Raw genomic sequence first — 13,388 nt, 5'->3', positions numbered from 1 at the left:
TTAAGGGGGTGTGGTTTTTCCCAAGAACCATGCTGGGCTGGGGTTGTGGCTCAGTGGTAGAGAGCGCACCCTGCACATGTGAGGCACTGGGTTGGATCCTCAGCACCCCATAAAAATAAAGGTATTGTGTCCATCTACTATTAAAAAAAAAAGGAACCATGCATATGTGTCCCAGCCCCCCATGCACACACTCCTGGGGGCAAAACACGAGTTTAGTAGAAGTGCTTTATTTGGGAAACGTTTGGGGGAGTGTGGGTGGACCAGGAGGTATATTACTCCCCAGGTCTCACCTCACCTTGGTGGGTTCAGCATAAGGCCTCCCTCATGCTGCACCATCCCAGCTGAAGCAGCTTTTCTGTCACACTAGGGCAGGCATCTGTACTGAGGACCCTGGTCCTGTTCTGATCCAGAGGCGAGGTGGGGGAAGGAATGATCTCCCTCTTCCCCACCATCCAGGTCATGTGCTGGGCAGCTCACTGAGGCTGGGATTCCCCTTCATTGTCATTGCCTTCTCCAGGTATAGCTGTCTGAGAGTCTGGGGGCAGCTGGCTCTAGAGACAGAGGAAGGAAGGGGGTCCTGCTGCAGAGTCTTGCAGAAGTTAGGGGTTTTAGATCCAGTCTTGAGGACCTAGCAGACCCCTTTGTGGTCATTCCTAAGGAGAAACTTCAGCCTTTATTGTGGGCTCTGCCTCTGACTTGGAAGAGACACTTGACCTCCATTCCCACATCTCTAGTGGGATGAGTGTAGGGTGGGTGGCTGGGTTTAATGAGTTGAGTAAAGCCCTGAGAACAGCCAGGCACTTGACATCTAGTATAAGCCTCTACCCCTAGACCCCTCCCCCTCCCACTGCTGTCGAGCTTTCCCCCAAAGTCTGCACCCCATTCCTCTACCTGCCTCTCACTTATGGGCTCCTTTTACTTCAATATGAGTATCCTTGGAGCAGGTAGCAGAAGCCCACCAACACCTTTTTCTCTTTAGGACTTTAGTCTCATGACCCTATGTCTACCTCACAGGTTCAGTGTTTGGCAGGTTAAATATCAAACCATAGCCACATAGGGAAACTCAGACCCAGATACCCCACCCTGTGCTCTCCAGGAAGGGCTTGCTTAGTATTCTCCTCAAACCTGATCTCAGCTGGGAGGCTGTACTCACCTGGAAACCAGGCTGGCTGGAGCTCAGGTGGGTGTGCAGCAGAGCAGCCACCTCATCCTGCTCAGCCTCCAGGGCCATGGCCAGGGCACTGGTGCCCTCCTGAGGAAAGTTTAGACATCAGGTCCCTAAGCCACCATGGACACACATACACCCTACCATTCAGCACCATGATAGTGGCTCACATTATCAAGGATGGCAGGGTCACAGCCTGGCTGGGCCAGCAGCAAGCGAACAGTGTCTAGTCGTCCATACTCGCTGGCACACATCAGTGCTGTGGCCCCATCTGCATCCTGTGCATTCACATCAGCCCCACACTCCAGCAGGGCTGCCACCATGTCTTGGCGGCCATGACTGATGGCCAGCATGAGGGCTGTCTGTCCTGTCTAGGGAACAAGGAAGAAGTGGGGAAGGAAGGTGAGAAGCTGCACTTAACGTAAAAGCAATCCTAACCTCAGCCGAGTGGGAATGTCCACACACCTGGCTGGCTTTGGCATTTACATCACCCATTCTGAAGAGTCTCTGGACCACTGCCATGTCCTCCGTTCCCACAGAGGTGAGTGCAGCCAACATGAGTGCAGAATAGCCAGCTCGGTTCTGGCGGTTGACCTCACAGACCCCTGTTGGGGGAGAGGGGTAGTCAGGCAACAGGCCCATATTGGCAACTCAGCCTTGTCCACACCTCCCTCCAGGGCCTAAGTTCTTTTTCTGCCTAGTGGCAGTCACCCTTTTGCCCTTTGCCTCCCCCCCCAATAGGTATATGGCTCTTCCCCCAGGGTTTCTCATCTCACCTCAGTAAGTCCTTCTCTGACTCCCTATTTCAAACTGGTCATGTTTTGTTGGCTGTTGTATCCCTCAGTGCTCTGAACAATACCTGACACCGTAGATGCTCAAAAAACATTTGTTGACAGACTGAATGGATGTCTATTCTCATGACTAACATCCACCAAGCCATTATCATTGCTGCCCTGGAGAATGGCCAGCCACCATCCCGGTCTCAGTTCACTCCAGTTTCCATGCAGCAGCCAGAAGCAGTGTTTGGAAAGCTTTTGGCTCAGTCACCTGCCTATTAAAATGCCTCTGGTTTCCCCCCTTGCCCCTGGAATGCAGGCCCTGGCCCACCATGACTTATGAGACTATTAAATAGCTTCTGATCTTTCCTGGGGGTGTTTTGTTTTCTGGTGCTGGGGATGCAACCCAAGGCCTAGTGCATGCTAAGCAAGTCCTTTACCACACTATAAGCCCACCCCTCATCTTTTCTCAGAAATCTTCAGCACCCCCACACCAGCCTGTGTTATGGATTGAATTATGTCCCATAAAAAGATATGTTGTAGTTCTACCCCACCCCCAGTACTAATGAATGTTAACTTATTTGGAAATAGCCTGTGCAGATGTAATCAAGTTAAGTTGAGGTAGTTATGGTATGCCCTAATCGGCTATGACTGATGTCCCTTATCAAGGAGGAGAAACAGACAATGCCATATAATGATGGAGCAGAAATTGAGGGTAAGCTACTACAAGCCAAGGAACACTGAGTACCAGAAGCTAGGAGAAAGGCTTGGTACAGATTCTCCCTCCAATCCCCAAGCAGGAACCAACCCTGCTAACACACCTTGATTTCAGATTCCTGAGCTAAAAGCAAATAAGTTATTGAATTAAGCTCACATCATGGGGCTGGGGATGTGGCTCAAGGGGAAGCTCGCTCGCCTAGCATGTGTGAGGCACTGGGTTTGATTCTCAGCACCACGTAAAAATAAAAAATAAAGATATTGTGTCTGCCTAAAACTAAAAATAAATACTTAAGAAAAAAAAAAGAAGCAGCTCACATGGTGGTACTTGATGGCAGTCCCAGAAAACAAATAAAGCCTGACTGAGGCTGCTCAGAACTAAACACATCAGCTTGGTTTCCTTGGTTAGTTTTGTTGCCATCCAGACCCTCTTCATTGGGACTACATGTACTAGAGTGGTTTTTTGGTTTGGGGGGTTTGTTTGGCATTGGGGATTGGACCCAGAGGCACTTGACCACTGAACTACATCCCCAGCTTTTTATTTTGAGACAGGGTCTCACAGAGACTGGCTTCAAACTTGAGACCCTCCTGCCTCAGCCTCCTAAGTGGCTGAGATGACAGATGTATGCCACTACATGGAGCTGGAGTGGCTGTTTTTGTGCCTGTCTCCCCAACATTCTGGAAGCTCCATGAAGATAGAGATGGTTTGAAGAGCTGTACAGCTGGGAAGAACATATCATGGGGGGTCTGAAGTAAGGAGCTGGATCAGGGATGTTTAAGGACACTCCAGTGAAGGAGGGACTTTGAAGCTATGGACTGGGGAGTAAAAGGGTTAAGTCAAGGTGAAACCAAAAGAGGAAACCTGAGGGTGTAGCTCAGTGGCAGAACACTTGCCTAGCATGCACAAAGCCCTGGGTTTGGACCTCAGCACCACAAAATATTAAAAATTGGGTGTTGTAGTTCAATGGTGTGCCATATGGATGTTGTTTTTTCCACAGGTTTCTATGACACAGTGGAGAATGTCAGGTGGAAAGAGGGACACAAAAATATGCAGAGTGGGGTATCCCTCTGCAGGCTAGCCACAGGACCAACCCATCTTAACCTCCTTCCTTTCCCTTCCCAGCTGCCCCTGAGACTTCTCCTGAAGGATCACCTTTTTTGTTTTTTCCTTTGAGACACTTTTTGTCTCACTAAGTTGCTGAGGCTGGCTTTGAACTTGGGAATCTCCTGCCTCAGTATCCGAAGCTGCTGAGACTATAGGTGTGCACCACCATGCCCAGCCCGTTTTTTGCGGGTTTTGTGTATGTGTGTGGTGCTGGGGATTGAACCTCACGATTCCAGGCAAGTGCACTAGCACTGAGTTACACCCAAGGATCAGCCCATTTCTCGATCTCATCCCCTGGTTGTTTTATCACGGCCATTATCCCTATCTGGAATTATTTAATAGTTGTCTATCTCCACTCCCCACCATCACCCACAGAGCCATTCATTGATGTTCTGTTTCAACAAACACTGGAGGATTTACAGTGTGCCACACTGGGGTTAGTCCAGCATGCAGAGTGAGATGAGGGGTACAGGGGGAGGAGTTCATGACAGGCCAAAGCTGGAACAGGGAAGAGGCAAGGAAACAAGGGGCGAGGTAACAAAATGGAGTAGGAGCATTTGGGTTTTTTGGTTTTTTTTTTTTGGGGGGGGGTACAAAGGATTAAACCCAGGGGCACTTGACCTCTGAGCCACATCCCAGCCCTTTTGAGATAGGGTCTCCATCTCACTAAATTGCTGAGGGCCAAAGTTGCTAAGGCTGGCCTTGAACTTTTATTGCTCCTCCCTCAACCTCCAGAGTTACTGGGTGTGCACCACTGCACCTGGCAAATATTTGTTAATTGTCCCCATTAAGAACCAAGGGTTATTGGGGTTTGGAACCAGAGCTAGTGAGCTGAGAAGTTAAGATGTGAGCATCATGAGGAGAGGTCATGGGAAATGAGACTGGAGGGGACACAGTTACTGACATCAAGGTCAAGGGAGGGTAACAGGCCACGGCACTGGGAAGCCAGAAGGTTTGAAGAATCAGGAGGATAAAGAAACTGGAAGTGCGGACAGTGGTTGGTGTGGTCCACCATCACATCTGTGCTTGGTCTCCCGGGGAGAATCTCACACCCATTAGGCTCCCAGTGAATGTCTGTGCACCCTGCAGTATCCAGGGCTGTGGATCCCTGCAGAAGATGCAGCCAGGGATGAGCGAGCAGGAGGCAGATGAATGGGGATAGCACCCCTGCCTGGGAGGATAGTCAGAGCCCTGAGGAGTGAGTACCTGCCCTGGAGGCTGGGCATTGGGAATCAAGAACTCAGGGAATGCCAGGGCTGGAGATTGAGGGACAGAAGGCATGGTGGCCACATACTGACCTACTACATGCTCAGCACCTTTTACATGTCATTTCAGCTGCCCAGGAGGAGTGGCATTGCCATCCCCATTTCACAGATGATCATGCTTAAGGCTGGTGAGATTAAGTCCTAAAATGAGGTCTGTCAAATCCAAAAGCTGGAAGGAAGGTCAGGGCAGAGCTGAGGGTTATGGTGGAATCAAAATGACCTTGGCAATCAATCCATCCATGATTGAGGAAGAGCCAGTGGTGCCCTCTGCCGGCCATCCCTTTCCTACAGTTTTCCTCCAGGGTCCTCTAGCCTGGCTGGGCTCTGGCCCTGCCCTCTGTGGGCCCCCCATTCCCTGGTCTCCCATCCACCCTTCAATGACTCTGACCCGTATCCAGCAGCAGGCTCGAGATGGCCAGGTTCCCATGGGACACACTGTAGTGCAGCGCGGTGTTCCCATTACCATCCGCCAGGTTTACCACATGTGCCAGTAGGTCGCTTCCCAGGTGCCCTACCCCTTGTAACACCCCAGCTACGGTCTCAGCCTGAGAGCGCCGCTGACTGGACACTCGAAACCACTCCTGGGCCACAAGGCGCGCCGCATTCTGCCGTGACAGGGACAAAGATGTCAATGACTTCCCAGGACAGGTTGGCAGAGGGAAGGTGTGGGGGCAGGGCTGGCAGGGACAGAAGATCACTGCCGGTGAGTAGAAGGGAAGTGGGAACCCAGATGAAGGGTTGGGGGCACACCCCTTTCAGAGAAGTGCGGTCAGTGGGGTTCCCAGGCTCAAGGGGACACGGGTCCTGCTCTTCTGGGGAAGGATCTGTGGGAAGAATCCATGGAAGAACTTGGAGTGGGGGAGGCGCTGAACACTTGCCCCTGAGGACTCGGGGAGTGGGGCTGCGGAGCGAGCTCCTTTGGAAAACAAAAAGGGTTTGAAGGTTTGAGAGAGAGGTCCCTGGCGAGAGGGGACCGATCTTGGGACTCCTATTTTAGGAAACTCGTCTCGCTTACCTAAGAGGGCGTCAGGGGAAGTCCCTGGTGGGGCCGCACGGTCCCCGTGGGAAGGGTTTCCCTTTACTCACGCCATCACGGGCAATTCCGCGAGGTCGGCCCAGCTGCCGGTGCAGCGCAGCGCACGCCTCTCTTAAACGGGGGCTCAGCTCGCACCTGCGGAGGAGGCGAGGCGGGGCGCGGTTCAGCCGCCATGCGAGGCAGCAGTGACCTGAAGGGGTGCAACCGCCTCCACTCCAGACCTCTGGCACCTCTCACCTCCCCTGTGTTCCTGGCTGAGGTACTGCCTCTGTCTCAGGCTCTGGGTCCAGGAAGTCCCCGCCGCTGGGAGGACCAGGGGTGCCAGAGTCGGATCCTCCGCCGCTGTCCTCCCCGGAACCCGAAGAGCTATTCCTCGGAGGCTCCGTGGCTCCCTCTTCGCTGTCGCTGTCGCTGTCGCTGGCATCCTCGCTGGAGGAGCTCTCATACCTGGGGGCGGGGTGGGAGGCGTCGCTGAGCCTCCCCTGTGGGCTCATTCTGGAGTGCTGAGAGGTGGGAGTAGCTGTCACCGTTTTATAGGTGAAGAAATTGAGGGTTGCTAAAACCACGCTTCGAGCAGAGGGGCAGATAGGGATTCACACCCCTTCCAGGTCCCCGCAGCCACTGCCACGTGAAAGGGGGAAAGCGCTCACTCTCCGTTGAGGACGCCAACGAATTGGAGGCTCTTGGGTCCAGGACTGGGTTGAGCGCCAGGTGTACCGTCTCTCTTCTTCATGATGGATTTGAGGATACCTGGCAGAGATCAGAGAGGACGTTAAGTTTGGGTTCAGAGTGGCCAGGTCAGAGCTCAGCGAGGGGTTGGGACTCACCCGCGGGGGCCACGGCCTGGTCTCCAACAGTGGGTCCAGACGGGTTCTCCAGAGTCAGGGAGGTGGCCTCCGCTGGGGGCTCCGTCTGTATGGCCTTCTCAGCACAATCCCACCGAGTTTGGGTGGCAGCCTCGCGTGGCTGAGACGTGGCCGCCGCCGCGATAGCAGCAGCCTCGCGGGCATTCTCCAGCTCCTGCAGCCGGCCGCGCAAAAGCTCGCTTACCCCGCGCTGGTGCTCCAGGCTGGCGCGTAGCAGCTCCAGCTCGCGCTCAGCGACCTCAGGGAGCCCCAGCAGCTCATCGGTCACCCACGCGTCCGCCTCAACGGTCTTGGGAGCCGCCTCTACGCCGACCTCCCGGGTCTCCGGAACTGCCTGGGCACCGGCCTCTTCGATCTCAGGCACGGTCTCGGTGCCCGCTTCCCGGGTCTGGGGTGCTCCATCGGGAGTCCCGGAGGGCCCGTCAAAGAGCTGGAGCGCGCCCTCGCTGTGCCTCGAAGCCAAACCGTCTGGGTCGTCAGCCCGGGGGCTGGCTTTAGGGCGGACGCCGCGCTCGGAGGTGGCAAGGCGCTCGGTGAGCCGCCGCAGCTGGGCGAGCTTGTCCGGGCGCGCCTCGACCTCCCTATCGGGTTCGGATTGCGCGCGCCCCGCCAAAAGACGCGCTTTCTCGGCGCGCAGCACGCGCACCTGCTCCTGCAGCTCCGGCAGTGCGCGTGCCTGATCCTCAAGCTCGCGCAGGCGCCGCAGAGCCGCGGCCATCTGCTCGCGCACCAGCTGCAGTTGCGCTGGGCCGGGTGAGGCGGGGGCGGGCTTGTGGGCAGGGCTGGGGGCGGGGCTGCTACGGCCTGACCCGCGCGGGCTAAGCGGGACCGCGCGGGAGGGGCTGAGAGCGCGCTCGTACGCCTGTGCCAACTCCAGCCGCCGGCTAGTCTCCAGCAGCGTGTGCTCGACGCGCGGGTTGCGCACGAGTGAGCGCGGCGAAAGCTGCGGCAATTGGAGCCCCAGGGGCGCCCGCGGGGAGAGTGCGCCCGAAGCTCCACCGTCATCACTGGCCAGGGACTCGCTGGAAGTCCAGGTGCCTGGACTTCGCGCGCCTGCGAAGCCGGACCGGGGAGCGCGAGGACGGCGCGTGAGCTGGGGTCCCAGGGTTCGGCGGCTGGTGGGGCCGCGCTCCAGCTCCTCCACGTACTTGAGGAAGTCCAGGTCCAAGTGGAAGCCATAGGGCGTCTCCACAGAGTAGGGCGAGCTCGGGCTGCGGGCACCCCCAGTGGGCCCAGGGAACAGACAAGGGGCTCCCAGGTCTGCGGGAATGACAGGAGTGTGGTGGTCAGGCCAAGGAAACCCCGGAGAGAAGAGACAGAAGCCCCACCAGGCTTCTGCACACCTGCCATTGCGCATATCCACACCCCAGGCTGGCACGTCCATCTGCACCCAAATAGTTACGCACTCATGAGTCTATTGAACGACCACTGGGTATCAAGTACTTTTCTAGACCGAGCCCTCTGGTAGGGAAAAGATAAATAACCACAATCATTCCAGACGGTGAGAAGGGCAATAGTAATAATAGCGTCTAAACGAATCACTGGAGGGAAGGAAATTGGCCCTGGTATTAGAGAAGATTTCCTGTGGAGGGAACCTAAAAGTTGAACACTGCATGATGAGGTCTAAGCAGCTTCAGGCAGAAGGTCAAGAAGAAAACAGTCCATAAAGACCCTGGGGTAGGGGTGGGCAGGGCCAGCTAGGGTAACAGTGGGGTGTTCCCAGCAGGGAAGGAAGAAGGTGCAGTGGAGGGAGAGAAAGGGGTAAAGGCCAGACTGCCGAGTCCTCCAGGGCCCCCTTGGAGAGTTGGGATTTTAGTCAACTTGTGATAGGGTGCCATGGGTGGGTTTTAAGCAGGGTCATGGGGTTGTTCAGTGGGCCTTTGGAAAGGGCCCTGTTTTAAAGGAAGGAACTGTAAGGCCGGGTCCACACACAGGAGCACCAAGTGTGGATCTCTGCATATCATATATTCCATTTTGCACACTCACCAGGCAGGTTCTGATTCAGGGCAAACTTGGCCATGTTTCCTGGAGTAGCTGCCAGGCACACCCTGAAAAAGGACCCCAGAGAGACGGGGGTGAGGTCCCAGCCCTGTCCCTGTAGCTTGAGCCTCTGAGGCATAAACCTACCCATGGGCTTTTCTCCACCTACCCGTCCACTCATCTCAAGCACAGACTCTCTCCCTCCTCCTCCCTCTCAAAGACCTTGAACAGTGGATTAAATGATGTAGGGATCCCCACGTCCCAGGTCTGAGCAAGAAGGAGGCAGGAAAGGCATAAAATGATGAAGAAAACAAGAGTCTCTGGGAGTGGGAGAGGCATTCCAGACCTACTGGATTTTCTGTCAATCCATGGGGCTGCAATCCTTTAGAAAAGAAAGGGGAAAGTTGGAAGATCAAGGGCTTGTTAAAATCTCATCTGGTGAGATTGTGCAGATTATAAAAAAAAAAAAAAGATTTCTTGGGGCTGGGGATATAGTTCAGTGGTACATTTTTTTTATTCAGAGAAACGTAAACAAGATATAAGTGCACATCTGGATTTTTGCACAGAGAGACTCCTCTAGGAATGATGGAGAATTGTGGGCTGGTTGCAACCAGTGAATACCTCCCTCTCTGAGGAATGTCTCCAGTGGAGCACCACAGGACTCTTTCCTTGGCTTGTAAGAGTCTATAATAGAAAGCTGTAACTATATGTGGGGAATGGGAGGAGGGTGACACTTTAGGTGACACAATGGAGTGAAGGAGGTTGAGTCATATCTAATAATGTGACATTTAATGAAGACAAATATTGAGTCCACAATTTTGGTTCAAAAAACACAGGATGGCTAGGTGCGGTGGCAATGTGCCTATAATTTCAGCTACTTGGATGGCAAATTGGAAACCAGTCCGTCTCCAACTTCATGAGACCCTGTCTCAAAAATTAAAAAGAAGTTTAGGGATATAGCTTGGTTGATAAAGTTCTTGCTTTGAATGCACAAGACCCGGAGTTCTAATCCCCAGCACCACATTAAAAAAAAAAAAAAAAAAAAAAACCTGCCCCTGTGGTGGGCTCAATAACACACTGAAGGCAATGAATGAAGAAAAAAAAATCAAAAAGCTGAAGATATAGCTCAGTGATAAAGCACCCCTGGGTTCAATCCGCAGTACCCTACACAAAGCATTGAATGGGGCCAGGCATAGTGGTGCACTCCTGTAATCCCAGCTACTCTGAGGCTGAGGCAGGAAGACGGCAAGATCTAGGCCAACCTGGGCAACTTAGTCAGACCCTGTCTCAAAATAAAATATAAAAAAAATAAAAGGGCTGGTGGTATAGCTCAGTGATAGAGCACTCCTGGCTAAATCCCTAGTTGAGGGGAAAAGTGAAGGGGAGGACTGGGGTTGTGGCTCAGAGGTGGAGCACTCGCCTAGCATGTGTGAGGTACTGGGTTCGATCCTCAGCACCACATAAAAATAAAGATATTGTGTCCACCTATAACTAAAAAATAAATATTAAAATATGTTTAAAAAGAAAAGAGAAGGAGAAGAAGGGAGAAGGGGGATAAGGGGGATGGAGAAGGAGTTGTCATGGAAGAAAAAAAGGGTGGGGGTGTAGCTCAGTAGTAAGGTGCTTGCCTAGCATGCGTGGGGCCCTGGGTTGGTCCCTAGCACCCATACATATAGATGGGGTTTTGGAGAGCCCACATAGAAAACCCTCAGGAATAGGAAGCAGCTTGTATCAGGTGCCTACTGTATGCCCTTCCTGATTAGATGTAATCCCTGATTAAATATAACTGCAAGATAGACGTTATCATTTACGTTTTACAGATGGGCAAACTGAGGCATAGAGCAATTAAATCCATTGACTGTGAGAAAACTCATATTGGGCTCTCCCACCTTCTAGAGACCCCTTGCCAGCAGAACCCAGCACAACTTCTCACTACCCCTTGTCTATCCAGCTCTCCGCTGGTACCAGTCAGACCCAATCCATCCTCTCCCTGGCCCTCTGGGCATCTGCTCTAACCACCTGGCAACCCTCCTAGTCGCCCCTTCCAGCCTTTTGCACTCTGATGGCTAACTATGTGCCTAACACCACCAGCCACTTGGCACCATCTGCCTGCCAGACTCATCACCCTGATCTACTGCAGGGGGGCCCCCTTCCACTCCCCATCTGTGTCCAGCCTTAGTCCCTGACATCTCCCTCCAAGACCAGGAAGGGCTCCTTCCAGTCCCCAGGCAGCTGTTTCCTGTCCCCTCACACCGGCACAAGGGGCGGGCCAGCAGGGCAGCAGGTCATCACTGAGGACAGCCAGTACCTCTCACAACTTGTTTTCAGGAAATTGCTAGGGAAGAAACAGGTTTTGGAAAAAGCCTATATTAGGGTCTGGACCTGCCTCTCACACAGCTGGTGCAAGACTGAATGGGGTCAGCCCCCTCCTCCAGTGACCTGGTCACACCCCATCTGAGGCTCTGGGATGGGAAACACAGCTGTGGTCATCCCTAAGACCTAAACCAGCTGGAGCAGCTGGATCCAGAAGCTGAACTGAGTCACGGGTGGATGGCCCCAGGATGGCAAATAACCACAACAACACTTTTGCATCTATTATGGGCCAAATTCTTATTCTAAGGAACTTATTAACTTTTTTTTGTTTTGTTTTGTTTTTCCCCTGGTACTGGGAGTGGATCCGAGGGCCAGGCACATAGCTAGGCAAGTGCTCCACCACTAAGTCACATCCCGGGCCCTTTATTTATTTCTTTAAGACAGAGTCTTGCTAATTTGCTTAGGCTGGCCTGGGACTTGGGGCCCTCCTGCCTCAGCTTCCCCAGATACTGAGCTTACAGGATGGCGCTTCCGCTCCTCACATTACCACTCTAATTGCCTGCCTTCTAGAAGGAACTCCTTGCCGTCCCCAGGGCTGAGGCCCTTCCAGCCTGCACCGGTCAGTGCCTGCCGGTCCCTAACTCAGGTCTAGGGCACGGTGGCGGGGCAGACCCACCACCAGGCTGCCCTAGGGCCCGCAGACTGACTGGAGTGGGGCTGGTAGCCGCCCTCTCCCCCGCTGCCCGCCCTGGCTGTCACCGCTAGATCCGGATCCTCCGCCGGAGACCCCTTATTAGGGCCGTCAGAGCTGACGCCACACGCCCCCCTTCCCGCCCCTGAGACTATTTCCAGATGCGGAGCTGCGACGGGGAAACCTGGGGGAGAGCGGACGCGGCAGGCCCTGCGGGTCCGGGTCCAGGCCTCCCGGACTGCGGCCCCGGGGGTGGCACCCTCTCGGATCCCCGAGGTGGGGGTGGGGGCTGAGGACGCGGGGGAGGAGGGCGCTCGGGCCACCCGCAGGTCAGGTCGGCCTCGCAGAGACCAGGGCAGTTTCCTACAGGAAACGCCGCCGGGCGGTCCCATCCGCTGCCCATTGTCCGCGGGTCCCCGGCCGTCGGTCCCTCCCCCCCAACACCGTTTCCGCCCCCCGCACCCAGCCCCGAGCCGGAGGCTGGTCTAGGTCCCCGAGCCGTCCCGGGGCGACTCGGGAAGAGCCCGCAGTGGCCAGGGGCACGAGGAGGCGAGCAAGCCCCGCAGCTGGCTCTTGAGGAACGAGAGGGGCACGTGCTGACCAGAGCCCCGCTGCCCGCCCGGCTCGCTACCGCCGGGGCCGCCCTGGTCCGAGGAGTCCCCGTCGGGGGACACAGTGCCCACCCGTCGCAGCACGCCGAGCCCGCGACGGACTGGAAGTGCAGCGCCCTCCCTTCCCGAAGCGTCCCCTGCTCCCCTCCAGGACCCCAAGGGTGTCCCCGCAAGCTGGCGCTTTACCTGAAGCGGCAGCCCTGGCCTCGCCCGCACCCGAGCCCACCCCCTCGAAGCTCGGGGACGGGTTATCAAGGCCTGGACCCTAACTGACGGTCACGCCAGCCAACCAGCTCCCGTGGCTTCCTAGCTGTCCAATGGTGAGGCGGGGTGGGCTCTGTGGGCAGGGCTGGGACGGTGAGGCGCGGCTGGGGGTGGGTCCTGCAGTGACTGCTGGAGGGCTGGGGGAGGAGGCAGTTGTGCCCTAAGGGCGGCTAAATTCCGCCCAGCCCAGGACCAAGAAGCATGGATTTGATCCATGGGACACTAGGGGGAGCCACAGGAAGACTCTCAGCAGAAAATAAACGGGTGTGTTCCCAAGGTCTCTGTGAGATACCCCATCCTTCCCACCGCAGGGCCTTTGCATATGCTGTCCCACCTTTGAAACATTCTTCCTTGCACATGTTCTTGTGACCACCTTCCCTGGTTTTTTTTTTTTTTTTTTTTTTTTTTTTTTTTTTAACCTTCCCTGTTTTTGAGGACTCAACCTGTGTGTTTCTGTCATGACAGCTAAAGGCCTAAATTGCCCCTCCCCAATCTCTCTCTTTCCCCTTCTCTCCCTTGCTCCTTCTCTCCCTCCCACCCCCCCCCCCTCTCTCTCTCTCTCTCTCTCTCAATAGGGATTGAACCCAGGATCACTCTAC

The 13,388-nt window shown here is 54.9% G+C and overlaps 1 protein-coding gene across 2 annotated transcripts; it reads right to left on the bottom strand.

The window, feature by feature from the left end:
- Positions 1–211: 211 nt before the first annotated feature.
- On the bottom strand, positions 212–12,787 carry Kank3 (KN motif and ankyrin repeat domains 3). 2 transcript variants are annotated; one of them, XM_076849986.2, is made up of 11 exons: positions 12,712–12,787; positions 8,917–8,978; positions 6,892–8,190; positions 6,715–6,814; positions 6,302–6,511; positions 6,115–6,199; positions 5,417–5,633; positions 1,631–1,770; positions 1,336–1,536; positions 1,154–1,252; positions 212–551 (listed from the first exon to the last, which is right to left on the bottom strand). In XM_076849986.2, exons 2-11 carry the CDS (start codon positions 8,948–8,950, stop codon positions 474–476), a joined length of 2,463 nt encoding a protein of 820 aa, XP_076706101.2. In that variant the 5' UTR covers positions 8,951–8,978; positions 12,712–12,787; the 3' UTR covers positions 212–473. The 2 variants fall into 2 exon arrangements, with proteins under 2 accessions (XP_076706101.2, XP_076706111.2); XM_076849996.2 differs by lacking the exon at positions 12,712–12,787 and adding an exon at positions 11,219–11,243.
- Positions 12,788–13,388: the final 601 nt, after the last annotated feature.

The sequence above is a fragment of the Callospermophilus lateralis genome, chromosome 1 (genome assembly GCF_048772815.1).
Source record: "Callospermophilus lateralis isolate mCalLat2 chromosome 1, mCalLat2.hap1, whole genome shotgun sequence".
NCBI lineage: Eukaryota > Metazoa > Chordata > Mammalia > Rodentia > Sciuridae > Callospermophilus > Callospermophilus lateralis.
The sequence above is the reverse complement of the archived record's forward strand: the minus strand, read 5'-3'. Positions and strand labels throughout refer to the sequence as shown.

Coding starts and splice junctions, on each gene's coding strand:
- Kank3 (XM_076849986.2), bottom strand. CDS start 8,950: ATGGCCAAGTTTGCCCTGAATCAGAACCTGCCTG. Junction 8,191..8,916: donor CCTGAATCAGAACCTGCCTG/GTGAGTGTGCAA, acceptor TCATTCCCGCAG/ACCTGGGAGCCCCTTGTCTG. Junction 6,815..6,891: donor CCAGGCCGTGGCCCCCGCGG/GTGAGTCCCAAC, acceptor GATCTCTGCCAG/GTATCCTCAAATCCATCATG.